The sequence below is a fragment of the Cygnus atratus genome, chromosome 1 (assembly GCF_013377495.2).
Source record: "Cygnus atratus isolate AKBS03 ecotype Queensland, Australia chromosome 1, CAtr_DNAZoo_HiC_assembly, whole genome shotgun sequence".
In the NCBI taxonomy this organism is placed as follows: Eukaryota; Metazoa; Chordata; class Aves; order Anseriformes; family Anatidae; genus Cygnus; species Cygnus atratus.
In genome coordinates this window covers 137,753,935-137,769,548 of record NC_066362.1, presented here as the reverse complement: position 1 = coordinate 137,769,548, position 15,614 = coordinate 137,753,935, and the positions used below count along the sequence as shown (strand labels likewise).

General features: G+C 41.5%; 2 protein-coding genes across 2 annotated transcripts in view; both read left to right on the top strand.

Moving 5' to 3' along the window:
- Positions 1-937: 937 nt before the first annotated feature.
- NIPA1 (NIPA magnesium transporter 1) lies at positions 938-15,289 on the top strand. Its single transcript, XM_035558163.2, has 5 exons — positions 938-1,158; positions 3,498-3,545; positions 7,365-7,455; positions 8,805-8,965; positions 10,023-15,289. The coding sequence occupies exons 1-5, from the start codon at positions 987-989 to the stop codon at positions 10,532-10,534; spliced, it is 984 nt and encodes a 327-aa protein (XP_035414056.1). The 5' UTR covers positions 938-986; the 3' UTR covers positions 10,535-15,289.
- The window catches only part of NIPA2 (NIPA magnesium transporter 2), a 21,074-nt gene continuing 14,299 nt past the window's right edge, over positions 8,840-15,614 (top strand). Inside the window, exon 1 of the mRNA XM_035558159.2 lies at positions 8,840-8,965. The gene's annotated coding sequence lies outside the window, so the exon portion shown is untranslated. The remainder of the gene's footprint in view (positions 8,966-15,614) is intronic.

Here is a 15,614-nt window from a genome sequence, read left to right as displayed (position 1 = left end):
TTCATTGTACATGCTAGGAGGCTGCATGCAGATCAGAAACTGGTATTTATAACTAGCCAGTATTTGTCCTCACCTCTGTCCTTGTTTAGTGCTTTGCAAAATTCAAAGGGTTGCTGTGCATAACTGTTCTTCCACCTCATATGTTCTCATTTTGCGGATCCTGAGAATCTCACAAGGACAAATCCTCCCTTCCATAGTATTAAATATTTATACGGTGACCTGCTGAAGCAACGCAGGTGGAACTATAGGCAGCGCAGCAGTAAGCATTACATCTTTTTACTGCTAAACATACACGAAAACATACTCCAGCCTTCCTGTGCCTTCCTGAGGCAGCTGCTTCAAGCAGAGTAGGCAAACAGAGAGAAACATTTTCAGGAGTTTTTCTGAACTCGTATTTCCTGGGAGCACTAAAATGCATGCAAAGTACTGATTGATAGGAGTGACAGAAAATTGAACTTTTATTTGCAGCTAGCTAAGATCTCCTCGGGCAGATATCGCAGATATTGCCAGCTAAGATACCATCTCCTCGGGCAGATATTGTCGCTGTAACCCTTTTATGGCTTATTTCAGGAAGGGCAGGCACTGCAGTGGAGCATGCCCTACACGCTACTCCTGCCGAGGGGGGAAGCCTGCCGCCAGCTCGGCACCAGGAGGCTCCTCACGCCGCTCAGACGGCATTTTGAAGGCCTGCAGCAGCACAGGCAGCTCACGCTTCCCCTACAAACAGCCGCCCCTCTCCGGGACCCCATCCACCCCACAGCCCCCCCGCCACCCCTCAGGGACCCCTCAGCGACCCCTCGGCGGCCCTGCCGTGTCGCCACAGCGGGGGCCCTGCTATGACGTCATCGTGCCGCCGGCACAGCCCCGCTCCCCCCCGCCCCGGTTTCGGGGCGGGTCCCCCCGGTGCCCGCCCCCCGCAGGGCGGTGCCGGTGCCGGGAGGGCCGGGCCGGCGGAGCCGCGGCGCCAGCAGCTGTCGGCGGGGGCGATGCGGATGGCGGCCGGTGCGGCAGCGGGCGAGGGGGCAGCGCAGAGCCCCGGGCCCGGGCCCGGCCCCGCCGCCGTGTCGCTGGGCCTGAGCGTGGCCGTGGTGTCCAGCCTGGTGAACGGCTCCACCTTCGTCCTGCAGAAGAAGGGCATCGTGCGGGCCCGCGGGAGAGGTAGGGCCGCGGTGCCGACACCGTCACCGCCACCCCCAGGCATCCCCAAAAAGCAGCGCGGGGGCTGCTCCCCGCTGGGGTCCGTCCGACAGCCCGGGGTGTCGCCGAGGGAGGGGGGCACGGCTTTAAAATGGAGCCCCCCGGGGCTCGCGGCTTACGGGAGGCGGTGTGGTGGTGGCGGCTCGGTGCTCCGGGGGTGGGACGGCGGCTGTGTGCGTGTGTTTTCTCGCTGTCATGCCTTATTCCCGAGGAAAGTTGTGAGGGCAGGCTGCCTGCTGTTATTTCTGGGGTCAGGAGGCAGCTGGTGGGCAGGCGATGGCTGTGTGCGAGCGTGCATAGCCTCCTGGAACTCTTCCTTGTGGACAAACCCTTATTAACAACCATAACATATTCCGTATTTCCTCCGTGTGTGTGTACACATACATATAATTTTCCTTTTTGGACGTGGCTTGTGTCAGAGCAGCGGTGCCTTCCCGCTGCCTGCTGCCCGCAGCACGCTCAGGCTGGGTGCAGTGGAGCAGCACAAACTTGCAGCTCTGTTACTACCGGCTGGCAGGATGAGCTAGCAAGTTTGTTTTGCGTTTTCTACAGTGACCTTACAGTTAAGGGTCCCAGACAGGCCGCTGTTTTGCAAGCGTGCTGTCCCTTCAAGATGGCTGTAATCCATTTTCATTGTCCACAGAGAGGTTACGTTTGCATCGTAAATGCAAATCTTTTTGTAAGGGAAACAATGGGAAAATGAGAGAGAAAGAAAGGAGTGACTTTCCAGCCCGGCCTAGTTAAAGGAACTTTCCATTTTGCTCTATAGTTGGGTCTCATCGCTTCAGCTGTGTGCTGGGCTAAGTGGGCGATGGGTGTGCATCCGTGTGCTTGGTGCTGGTGTCCGAGTGTCGCACCTGCAAAACACCTGCTTTGAAGATTTTACTTTTATCTGTGTACCTTGCCAAGCATTTCCTATTGCCGTGCTTGGCGTGGCAAATACCCTCCGTCCCTCTCCATTCAATGTTCTGAAGCCATGTGGCTCTTCCTTGAACCTAGCGGTCAGAACTAGGAGCCCAAGATGGTCGGTGTCAGATGATGTCTTTTTTTCCATTGCCTTCAGTAGGTGTTGTATAATTAACAAGGAGGCACTTCAAGTCTTTTCTCTGTTCTCTCCCGAATCAATAACATTGTATCAATGCAATTAGTAATCCTCACTTAGTTAGAAACAGCAGCGGGTGGCAAATATTTTGCAAAGTTATCTTACTTGAGTCAATATTTTCTGTAATTTGTGCTCCCAACAGTGTTTTTATTTTATATGCAATAACAAAAGTCTAAAAAATGATTACACCCACTCTAAAGCTGGCCATTTTCATTAGTCATTTTCCATCTCACTTCAATTATATAGTGTGATTTCCAAGCATTTAATATTTTATAAGTCTCCAGAGTTGCAGATTACTGTATCTTTCTTTCATTTGGGATTTCAGAGTGCTAGCTGTAGGTACAATATTGCCTATTGCTCCAGCAGGCCTTAAGAGAGCATCTTCCCAAGTAAATGCAGAGCTGGATTGCTAGAAAGAGGAGCAGAATGTGAGAGAATGACGTGATGCCAAGGTCACGTTCAGTGGGGCTAGTCTTTGGTTTAGTAAGTAGTGTTTAGCCTTGATGCTCTACAAAAGTAGAGCTGATAAAATGTGGTGTACAGGCTCCCCGGTGCGCTCCAGGTCAAGAGTCTATCATCTGACAATGAAAACAGTCATCCTTGAGCTCGGGAGGCACTAGAGGACAATCCAGAGTTTTTATTCCACTCTTGGAGATGTGACATTATGTCAGTAATTCAGAGGCTTCAGTCATAGTGTTTTCCAAACGTTCACATGCAGGAGGATCCGTCCATGCTCCCGTACTGCCAAAACTGCGTGCCAGAACAACTTCTGTGATACAACTTCATTCAGGCTACCTGAGCGAACTAATTTATGTAAATTATGTCTTGTTTCCATAGGTTTCCCATTCTTCTAGTAGTGGCTCCAGTGTGTATGTTAAGTGGCACCTTCAGAGTTTTTTTCTCATTTGCTGACGTTTTGGACGCTCTTCAAAGTAATGCAGCATTAGTATCGCATAGGTACTTCAAACTGGGCACCAGAGCTTCTAACATGTTGCCTTAAGAAGGTCTGACTTGGACACCTAGGCCAAATCTGGGCACCTTCTGTCCTCCCTTGTTTTCTGCTCGCTCAGCTGCCTTGAGGAAAAGGATTAAGATGAAGGTCCTAAATAGCTGAGAGTATGGAAATTATTCTATTTTGTTGCTCCAATATTGCAGTTTCATATTTTTCTAATATATCTTCCTATACTTCCTCTCCCAGGTACTTCATACTTGACAGATATAGTATGGTGGTCTGGCACTATTGCAAGTAAGTATCTTAAATGGCTCCTTTTTTTTGAAGGGGGAAGTTGTGGTTAGGTGGCAAAATGAGACATCAGAAAATCTGGTTCTGATCTTGAATCTGGCACTCGCTTGTAATGAAATTCCTTTCCCTTGGGAATATCTCACCCTTGCTAAACTGTCTCTCTGATTGTTATGTCTGATGGTGTTAGAAAAGGCAAAGAGCTGGGATAAACCCAAGTTAGACTTCTTTCCAGATTTTCTGAACCATTTGATGCTTGTAGCCCTTGGCACACACACACTGCTCTGACTCTGGATTCTTGCATGTTTTGTGTCTTTGGATTGTACTGCTGTGCCCAGTTTTTAATAAAAGTCAAAGCTGAATAAGAAATTGTAGTTCTGCACAAAAGGGCTCATTGAGCACATTATGTTTTAGATCAGAAAGCAGTTAGCCAGTCTCAATTAAAAAAACAAAACAAAAAAAAAACACATTTTTTGATTTCTAGTTTGACAGTTCCAGTTTGGGCATTGTTTTAAATCTGCAAGATTAATATGAAGCCATATGATTATGAGGGGCTGATTATGAGATCTGTACAGTTTTCATCAGAGTATTTTTGTAAGCTATCCTCACACTATGTTCAGTCTCCAACTTGAATCCATCGTGTGGAGTAACTAGCTTTTTACTTTTTTAGTTCAGCCCTAGTTTTACCACGGGAGTTTAAAATCAAACCCCACTTACAGACACTAGTCCAGCCTTTTGTGGGTTATATGGAAATGTTTTGATGCAACAAGGTATTTTTTGTTGTTTTCATGCCGTACACAAGGAATGGACGTTGATAGATCCCTCAGAGGACAAAGCTTGCAGCAAATGTAGAAGCCAACAGAGCTTCAGAGGCAAGTCCTCAGCTAATTTAAGATGAGCTTAAGCAGTTCTTTGTGGGCTTCTGACTTTGCTGCGATCACTGTTGCCTAAGCAGCAAAAAAATTATGCTTTGGTCACTATTGTTTATCCTTTGTGAGTGAGGTTTCTGACTTGAATCTCAGAACAGGAGTTAAAACGAGAGTTTTTATTATTGGAGCTTATCTTGGTGAATCAGAAGAAAAGACTTCCTGCTTAAAAGCTGCCTGAAGGCAAAATAGCTGCAGGGAAAGGTTTCCTTTGGCTTTTGTCTATCAGCTAGGTGCAGGTATTTCAAAACACAGCCTCAATTATTTCACAAAGGAACCAAAGTAAGGATTCCTTAAGGACGTTACAGGTTCAGTATTGCAACACTGCAATAGCAAGGGCCAGGTAGGCAGCTATGGGATCCAGGGAAAGGCGGTGTTTTGGGGGTTAGCAATATCCCCAGTAATCTGGGTGAAATTATAGTAGCTGATACTGTTTTCTCAAGTATGGAATTTGGGGTCAGGATGACTAACAAAACCAGCATAAACTCTACCGACTTGTTTTCACAATATTTGTTCAGACAATGAACAAGCATTTCTAAGTTGGCATGCTGACTTGAAATAACACTGCCTAGCTATTTTGTGGCAATAGGATCTACTGGAAGACTTCAAATGAAGGCCTACGGATTCTGCTAAGGGACTTTTTTTTTTTTTTTTTTACACTGTAGTCAAACAGTGATTACAGATATTCCAGTTAGCATTAAACTCATTAGCTAAAGAATTAGTTTCAGTGCAGGTTTTAATAGCTGCATGGTTCTGGCATTTGTGACTGTTTTTACAGTAGATGCGTGTGTCTTAGCATGTTATTGCAGAACAGGAGTGCACTTGGGAAGGAAGTCTCCTGTTTGTCTCCCCTTACTGTGCTTTAGTTCACATTGTGGAGCAGTGTTTGAGCTTTTGAACTGAGCTCCTTTACGATGAAACAAGGCTGGAAGGTGCTTTCTAGGGACATGGCTGATGCACATCAGCTGCAAACAGACTTGGTCTGTGGGAGCAGGCTAAACTGAGTCCGCAATAAAACCCCTGAGATGCATGGAGCAGACATCTTTTGCTGTTCAGATCTGCTCTTACTGGTCTCCTTGCTGATGTAGACATGTCTGTGCACCAGGCTTTGTGTTGCAATAACTTCTGGGATATCGGTACTCCTTTTGCAAAGTCAGCTTGGTGTGCCATCAAGAGCTGAAGTCACGTCTTGATTTACAGCCCTGATGTATCTGGAGACGGATTTCTATCCACTGAGGACTGAGTAGGTTGGCAGCAAAGGTCCTCAACAACAGGCAGATGGTAGCCATTACTCAGATTCTTTTTATAGTTGGTTTTTGTTAATCCTGGCCTGTTGTTCACAGTGGTGAGAGACTGTTACTATTATTCCACAGTACTACTGAAAACTCTTGGTGAGTTCAGTGGGCTTATAATACATGCAGTGTGACCAAAGCTTCAGAGGCCTAATTTATGTATCGGTGTTGGTGCCATCTATTAGGGTTCTGTCGTCAGAAAGATAAGGCACCTGGACTACAAAAAAGAAACAAATGAACAAATTATTGCCAGAATAACTTGAAAATGTATGGAATCAGCAGAAACACTGTGCCAGGTGTGCCCTGCCCTCTGTGCAAGGTGTTCCTCAGGGCTGTTGGATGCCTTGAAGGTATCCGCATGTGCCTGCTGAAGGACAAAACTGAGGCTGGTAGCTGAGTTACTCCATTCCTAGGGGCAAAAAATATTCAGAATACCACCACTGACTCCTGTGCTCTAGCAGTGGTGCTCATTAACTTCTCTGGCTTGTTCCAGCATACAGAGAGAGCCTTGGTGCCTTGAATTAGTTTAATTTTGCCATGCTCTGCAGTTCTGTGAGTTTGTTTGTCTCCTTCGTGTTCCATGTAGGTTACACAGGTCTTCAGCTTCACTGAGCTAATTCAGTAAATTAATTAATGTTTGCACAGCGCTTTGCAGGTGTGAAGAGCAGGGTGATAACAATATTTGATAGTCAAGGGCAATGCCAGTCTGAGCAGAAAGAGTTTGGCTTCTTGGTATGTTTTTAAATGCTAATAATGGCTCTTAAAATCAGCTTGAAATGCGAGCTGTGTGTAACTTGGGTTCAGTCTCAGGGTTCTCACCAGACTGTCACTAGGCAAGCATCATGTTGGCCTGTTATAAACGTGCCAGCACTTGCAAAACCATCAAGCTGTTTTTCTTTTTTTTTTGCTGAAAGCTTGAACACATGAAGTGTTTATCACAGCTGTGAAGTGCAGTAGTGTGGTACATTTAGGAATTGGCTTTCTTGGGGCAGAGGGGAGAGAATAAGATCGTGAGGCTTTTACTGTGACTTGGCACGGATCTGTTCTTCTTACAGTGGTCAGGAATTTCTTCTCGTGTCTCGATCTTCTCTCGTGGCTTTGAAAAGTTGACGCAGTCTACTGTATGTCGAGGAGCTTTTATGCATGTGCTTAGTATCTCATTATTAGATGAGTTTCCTGTCCTTATCTTCCACCAAGAAGGGAACACTGCTGTTAGAAACTATAAGCAAGTGCATTTGTGTTATGTGTATGCATGTTCTAAAGTTGAAATTGTGGCTTAGATATGCTTTTAGCACTCCCTGTTAAGATATCTGAGTGTAATCCATGTGTTTAACACATGATTAGATAGTCTTATTTGCAAGTCCTCTTGGTGGAGTATAAATAAGATTTACTGTATCCTCTTGGATCATCTTCTATGGCAAATATAAATCCTGTATTAATGTATAAAAATTCTGGCCATTTTGTGTTAGTGCAAAATTAACAGAGCTGAGCAGATCTGTAACATCTATTTTCCAGTTAGATCAGTCTTTCTCAAGCAGTATTGGGTAAGTTTTCATTCCTTCTTTTTACAAAGGGATTTAAAGGCTTATTTCTGTTTCTCTTGACAGTGGCTCTGGGTCAAATAGGGAATTTCTTGGCCTACACTGCAGTCCCAACTGTGTTAGTGACTCCCTTGGGAGCACTTGGCGTTCCATTTGGGTAAGAGTTTGCTTTTTTTGTTTTTATTTGAATGCTGCTACTACTGAGCAAAGCATCAAACAGACTTCATGATCACTGGAGGTCCCCTAAAAAGATGTCAGGCTTATGAGCTTTAATGATGTGTTACAATGCCACCTATTCCTGTTTTGCCCAGTAAAGTGTGTGTGTGTTGGGGTGGTGGTGGTGGGAGAACAGTGAAGAGAGGGTTTCTGAGTATCTTCTGTTTAACTATCACTATGATCCGGAATAGATAAATGACTTTTCTTTCACTTTGATTATTCTGGACTCCTCTGTTTATTCTCTTATTCACAGTTCCCTCCTTATGTAGGTCTTTCTCATTGTTTCACTTTCTCTGCCCTGCTATCCACAACCCATGTGTTTATTGATGCTGATTTTAATTTAAGTGGGTTTGGCCCAGTTTCCTGAAGTTCGCTTCATATGGCTGCCCACAGCTTCTTCAGCGTGATGCTCGTTTGAGGGGAGAAAAGGCATCAAGTTTGAGGCAAGAAAAGGCATCAAGTGCTCCTGAATGGAGTTTAATTTACAGCTAAATATTCTGTGAATAGCTAAGCACTATCTGTGAAGCTGCGACAGTGGAATAAGTACAGTTATTTAAAAACAATGCTGTGCATTGCCTGAGATTTTTTTTTTCCTGTTACCCACTGTTGTTTGCTGAATTATCTATCTGCTTTGGTCATCTACTTCAGAGTATAAATTGCTTTGTGTAGACTTCATGTCTTTCTTTAGTTTTATACTCTGTGAGGCACAATGGTGCTCTACTCACCACCTATTACTTTAGCCTAGGCCACATAATTTTGTATATTTTAGTTCAGCTACGTGTTTGAGCTGAGCCTTGGGATCTTTGTCACCAGAGCTGACTTTTATCTCATGATTGCATAACATATAAAAAATGTGGGTTACTGGTATCTCAACAAACCATTAACAGGTAGATGTCTGTCTCAGGGCTGTCAGATACCTGCTTGTTCCTTCCTTCATTTGTTTTGTTTTGTTTTGTTTTTTCATTTGTTTTTTGTTTGTTTTTGGAGGAGTAGGGGGTTATGGTTTGGGGGGGGGGGTGGTCTGTTTGCTTGTTTGGAGGGCATTTTGTTTCTTTTTATATTTTGGGGGGGGCTGTTTTTCCTGAGATGAAACATGAAAGATTGAGTAAGGCTGAGACTGGGTGAATCTTCCCTAAGATAAGTCAGAAGTGCATTTTGAGGGTTATTTGAAAATTTGCTAACATCTGGTAATAATTTCTTTAAGAAGGAAATTAATGTGGAAAGTAGGTGTTAGAGCATTAGTAATGGGAGGTATTCACACTTTTAATATTCTTCCTTTTTTTGTGAAAGGTCCATTTTAGCTTCTTACTTGCTGAAAGAAAAACTGAACATTCTTGGCAAGCTGGGATGTTTGCTGAGCTGCGCTGGATCTGTTGTTCTCATCATCCACTCCCCAAAGTCTGAGAGTGTAACAACTCAGGCTGAGCTTGAAGAGAAGCTAACAAATCCAGGTACTTTGTTCTTTTCTTAACTCAGAATGATTTTGTGAGACTGAGAGCACACATGAGGAGGGGACATGCCACTTCCATTTCACTTCCAGGAAAATTGACTTCTGAAGAAAATATGTCATAATTGAGGCAAACCAGTATGGTTTTTGTGTAGGAAAACTATGACTTGCTGAACTTAGAATTTCTCAGATCTATTGATACACGTGTGCCAAAAGGAAAACACAAATGCTTTTGAAAACGTTCTCCCTCACAACAAGATTAGAGCAATGGCCTTTTGAACTTGTAATATTCTAAAATCTTGAAAAAGTGTATCTTGCTTCTTAGAGATGAAAGGCATAATTCTAGGATCTCAATTTATGTTGTTTTGTAAAAAAAAAAAAAAAATAAAAAATACTCATTTGCTTTAAGCGAGAGAAACTGAAACCTAACAACATCAGCTTTCCAAAGTTAAGGATGAGAGGGGAAAAAAAGCAAAGCAAAAAAAATTGTGAACAAAGAGAACAAAACAAATACCCTGGTCTAAATTTACAGCGTGTCTGACTGAAATGAATTGGAAATATATTTCTTTAAAACTTTAAAGCACACAATATTTTTGTATACAAACACTATAATATAAATGATATGGCCTCCCGGTTCTTCCAGCTGCCCCTACTCATCCCACTCAGCTAAATGGGATCTAACTTTATGCCTAAGCTCCTTGCTGGGTCCACCAGGTTATGAATAAGGTGTCGTCACAGCTGTCTGTTGGTACAGGACCTTAAGGAGTATAACCCTGATGGAAGAGAGCATTAAAAAAAAAAAAGCCATCTTCAGTTCAAATGTGCAGCCATGTATTTTACTACTTGATGATTCGCTTTACACAAAGCATGTGAGAACATCACCAGTTACAGGTGCCCACACCATCACTAAAAGCGCAGCGATGTAGGTCTATATTCAACAGTAAATCTCAGTTGTGGTGTATGCCTTAGGTTCGTTGGGAAGACGTGATTTGCTTGCTAAAATGTCAAGAATGCCAAGAGTTCTTACCGTGCTGTTATCTTGTTTTCTTTTTGTTTTCCAGTTTTCGTGGGTTATCTCTGCATAGTACTGCTAATGCTTCTCCTGCTTATCTTCTGGATAGCTCCAGCTCATGGACCTACTAATATCATGGTTTACATCAGCATTTGCTCTCTCTTGGGCAGTTTCACTGTTCCCAGCACAAAAGGCATTGGGCTGGCTGCTCAAGATATCTTTCACAATAACCCATCGAGTCAAAGGGCTCTGTACCTCTGTCTGGTACTTCTGGCAGTATTAGGATGTAGCATTATCATTCAGTTCAGATACATCAATAAGGCACTGGAATGTTTTGACTCCTCTGTGTTTGGAGCCATCTACTACGTTGTGTTTACCACTCTAGTCCTGCTGGCTTCAGCTATCCTTTTCAGGGAATGGAGTAATGTAGGAGTGGTAGATTTCTTGGGAATGGCATGTGGATTCACCACAGTATCTATTGGAATTGTTCTTATACAAGTCTTCAAGGAATTCAACTTCAATATCGGAGATTTAAATAAACCTAACATGAAGACAGATTAAAATATTTTTTGAGGGGAAACTGGATGGCTCAGGGAATGATACAGAGCCTTTCATTTCTAGGTCACTGATTCAAATATGATTCAGGTTGGTAGTTGCCCTCTGACGATTTGGTGGCCTACATGAAATGAATTGGAGGCCTCCATCCAGTTTCAAAGGAGCAGTTGTCCATGTACCCCAGTCAACACAATAAATGACCTTAATTGGAACCGTTGATTGAGTCAGCATAGGGACCGATGTATTTCCTTACTGTAAAGGGTGATCCGTCAGAAAAGATTTGTGGGTATCCTGACAGACCTGTGTGTGAATGCTTGTGTTATGGTGGCTGATGTGGGTAGAGAACATCAGTTCCTAATGCGCTCAATCTGATACCTTTCATGGGTGATGCATACCTTAAAAATAAGGGGGGAGGGGGAGGCGAGTAGAGCAATTTGTTAATACTGCAATGTGTTCACCGTCAAGGCTGTGAATTCTGAGACAAACATTGGCTGAACTGTGGACTGCAGATTTGACCTTTTTAGTGACTGTCTTAGCAGCGTGGTCTGCCATGCGGTGAAGACACTGGGGAGTTTTAAATTGAATTCTTTACACAGAGCAGTGGACCCTTAAAATCCTTCACTATTTCCTTATCAGCTGATGGTAGTGTCCAGGTATGCATTTTTCTTTGTAACATGTGCATTAAGACATACCGCATTCACCTGAGAGTTTTTAATTGGGAGCAGACAGAAAGACTGTGAAGGATGTGGAAATGATCACAGACTCATTGCCTATATGGTGGCTTATTTGTAAGCAGCTCAGAACTATTTCAGTGCCTTTGTAATCCAAAAATACTGCATAAATGTGAATGTATTTGTTTCAGATGGCCTACATTGGTTTAATAATTCAGTTTCACTGTCTATAATACTGTATTCAAATTCTAAGCATGTAAAGCATTCAGAAGGAGCCATGTATTTTTGGCAGAATTCAGAAACGTGAATTGAAACTCTTAGATGCCTTGACAGCTTCTTAAAAAAAACGTAGTCATAATGGGAAGAGGTAACCTACAAGAGGGCAATTCAAAGATGACCAACATACCTTGATTCTAGTGAAGTGACTAGACAGGAAACCATTTTGTGAAGTAGTTAATAAGCAGCAAAAACAAAATAAATGTTTAGAAGACAAAAGAGAATGAGATTTCTCAGAGCTCAGAAGAAAAGATGGCCTCATCCCCTTATAATGTGGGAAAAGCAGTCAAAGACTGAAAAAGCATAGGCATTCAGAGAGCTAAGTTTCAGGAAAACAACAGGAACATAGAATCAGATCTGCTGACTTACAGACCTGTGTGAATAGTTCAGCAATAATATTTTGACAGGTAGTATAAAATAGGTTAAGCTGTGATTGGAATGATTCTGAACTGTTTAGTTTAAACCTTTTAAAGAATATTGGTATTTCCAAAAAATAGTTAACTTTCATGTTGTGTTTATATTTGTTAGTTAAAATACCACGAGTCAAAAAATTGTAAGGCAAGCTTGAAAAGTAATGAATGTTACCATTTTAAGTACAAAAATGGAAATTGTACAGTGGAAGTCAACACCTCTATGTCAGGATGTCTCTTGAACAAACAAACAAAACACAAAGTGATTATGAGACTGTTTGAGAAAGTTCATGACACCTTATCAAGAAATCATCAATCTAGCTTTGTGGCTGGCTGAGGGTAATGCAGATGTTGATTAATGGGGAGTAATAGTGTCTACTCTCATGAAGTGTTTTTTTGACTTGAATTAATGCTACTTTAAAACTCAGCCTCTGTTTTAATTTCAGAGAAATGTTAAAAGCCCTTCTGATAGCAGCAATAAACATGAAGACCTACTCTCAAAGACTTACTATTCTGAAGGGAATATTCAGAGGGAATAAGAGCCCCAGGATGTTATTTGGAAGCCAGTTTTACAACCCCAAATTGTGTGGGAGTGATTCTGAATTGACTCTGAGTCTGAACTAGCAGAAACATATGTTACTATAGACTGGCACAGAAGCCAGGTGTCTTGGTGAAATAAAGTAGCACTAGCAGAGAAGGGGCCATCTCTGGATTTGCAGATACTACGTATGATTTCTAGAAAGTTTCAGGATTGTAAATGAGGGGAATTGGGCTATGAAAGATGGTTAATACTAAACCCTATCCTTTAGGGGTTGGAAGATGGTATATTGGTTATCAGCAGACAAGTATGTTTTGTCATACTAGTTCCTTTTTTTATTGAAACCTGAATTGTACATAAGTTATGAGACCTGTAGTGACCTACATTTTTAAAACCATGTTAGCTGTTTTCTGAAGCAGTCAAGTTGTCTTTTCAAAATCCACATTCAGAGTTCAGGAGTTGCATGTTGGTTTTGTACTAGCATTTGGTCTCTGAACAGTTCCATGAAAATCTTTCTTTAGGTTAAAGTGAAAACATTTGTGTTCTCAGACCTCTGGCCATATTTGTGTGTTTTGTTTTAAAATTTACTCCTATTTATTTAGAAAGTGCCTATCCTAGTACGTTAGGTGCATATGCAAATCATTAGTAAATATTATATCCAAAAAAAAAAAACTTGACTGCCCTGTCTAAACCTTGCCATTTTCTGCACCACACAAACAAGTTTACTTGATGAACACTCTCTATGCAGAGTAAGAATTAAGTAGCAGCCATGTTCTGTGGTCCTGTGGCCATTCTTATAGCTGATAAACGTCTGCATAGGTGTCTTCTCCCCAGCTGCTCCTCATCTGTGATGAGCTTTCTAGAAACGTCCAGTTAATCTTGTTTAAAACAGATGTCAAAAGCCAGCACATAAGGTGAAAGAGATTCTTGTGGCCTTGCACATCTTTATATCTCCAGCCTTTCATATCATGAATGCTAAATAATGGAAGCGTTTATTTTTTGCTACTTTGTTCAGTACATATTCTGTACCTGATCTGGTTCAATTCTAACTGAGAAGTGCACTAACATTTTATTTTGTCACTGTTGGTAGGGTTCTTCCTTCTTCCATCCTAGGCCCTCCTCATTCTAGGTGTCCTACCTCTTTTAGTCTTTTCCTGTTGCTTTTCTGACTGAAGAGGAGGCACTGCTGAAGCTGAATTTTAGCTGTTTCCTCTTTTCCACCCCTTTACAAGTAACTTTGAATAAGACATCTGAGTTCCATCATCTCAGGGAGCAAATGTGCATAGTTGTCTCCTGAGCGTTGGTGTCCCTCGTGGGTCTGCCCACCTTCTTTTTGCATTACGTGTGCTGATAGCTACGAGCCAGATGATTTGTATTCTGATTCCGATGCAGAAGTGACGGAGGTTACACATAACATAAAGTGGACTGATGACAGGGGTGGGGTGCATTTTGAATTGAATTCAAATCCACATGAAAGACGTTTCACTCTGTTTGTCTGGCTTCTATCGTACTTACCAAACATACTTACTTACATGAAGACAGCTCTTTGATCATTATCCCTTCAGTGTATGGAGGATTTACATGTGTCGCTCCTGATCTTTATTAGGTGTCAAATACAAAAATCCCTCAAATGTTCAGTAGGAGAATAGAAACCTTTTTGATACAACCAAAAAAAAATTTGCTACCTTAAATACTTATGTAAAAAAAAAAAAAAAAAAAGAAAGAAAAATATTTAAACAAAGTTATCTGCTGTATTGACTATCCAGGACACTGTATGTGTAAATAGAGCCTATTTATTAGTGAGCTGAAACCAACGTGAATGAGGACCTGTCATATCACACAGTTTGACAAGTGAGGCTTCCTACTAATAATCTTGGTTTATATTTAACATAAGTATTTTTCTGAAGTAACTGGCACTGGAAAATGAAAACACTGGATTTTGTTTGTTGAAATACTAGAATCTGTGAGGTTTAGCTTTGCTTTTTATTTAAAAAAAAAAATAGAGGGTTTGTATTTGAAGAAGGATCTCGGGTTATAAAGTATGGGGTGCTTAAAATGGGGCTTTGCACGTTATATCCATCTTACCTTAAATATAAAACGTTAAGGACTCTACAGCTCTTCCTCAGTTGTCTTGTGATGATGTAACAGCTGAAGTTTTACTGTTAAATATTATCAATAATTTATCTATTACCTGATATCTTTTCTTTACAGAGATTAGTCTTTGTAATAATTCTTTGGTGCTGCTGAATATGGGCTTAAGTGATGCAGGATTTTAGTCTACTGTGTTAGGCAGCAATGATGTCAAAAGTTATTACTAGTGCCCAAGTGTTTCAGACAGCAATGTTGAAATGATTACAAAGTTACAGATTAAGAAATCTTTTTTAAAAGCTGCAAATAAGTTTTCTGTATTTATTTTTGTTGCTTTTTTTCCCAGATGGTTGCTCTAGAGAGTAGAAAATGTTACACAAAAGGGGTATTTTTTAAGTTAATTCTTTTTTTAACTGTGGATTTTTTTTACCACTTCTCTTTTCTTGGAATGTAAAAAACAGTTCTGATGGGACATGGGGAAAAAAGTGGATGGCAGCAAATACACAGTGTCAGGTTGGGTTGCTTCGATGCTATTGCAATATAGTCACTACAGATTACATAAAATGATTTATTTTATTAGCTTCTGAACAGTGTATATATATCTCTTTGTTAATGGCTTACAAGTCAAGCTTTCTTTGCTTTTTAAAAAATAGTTATAGGCATGTTGTATTTGCCTTGTGTAAATTATAAAAGGCTATTTATTATTAAGTTTTCTGAAAACTAATCTATTTATTAACCTGTAATGTTTTAAAATAAATGATTTATTTCTAGCTCAACACTTGTTTTGTGACTCCTCCTCTTTATTACACAAGGGAAAAAAATATTTTCCCACACATCTATCTGCTGTACAGCCTAATCCCAACTCATAAACCCAAACTATTTTCCTTACCTTTTTCTAAAATAGCGGTCTTGCTTTTACTGGTAGCAGACGCTTCTTACCTGTGTACAGGTCAGTCACCATATGGTGGCATCTGCCAAAAAAAAAAACCCACAGTCTTAAGGCCTTAATTACATTGAAATTTGCTCCCGGGTGAACTAAACACTTCTCTGGCAGAAATGCTTGTTGGGACCTGAGTCGTTTCAAACTGTGTTGGAACTACATG

Coding starts and splice junctions, on each gene's coding strand:
- NIPA1 (XM_035558163.2), top strand. CDS start 987: ATGCGGATGGCGGCCGGTGCGGCAGCGGGCGAGGGGGCAGCGCAGAGC. Junction 3,546..7,364: donor GTGGTCTGGCACTATTGCAA/GTAAGTATCTTA, acceptor TTCTCTTGACAG/TGGCTCTGGGTCAAATAGGG. Junction 7,456..8,804: donor GCACTTGGCGTTCCATTTGG/GTAAGAGTTTGC, acceptor TTTTTGTGAAAG/GTCCATTTTAGCTTCTTACT.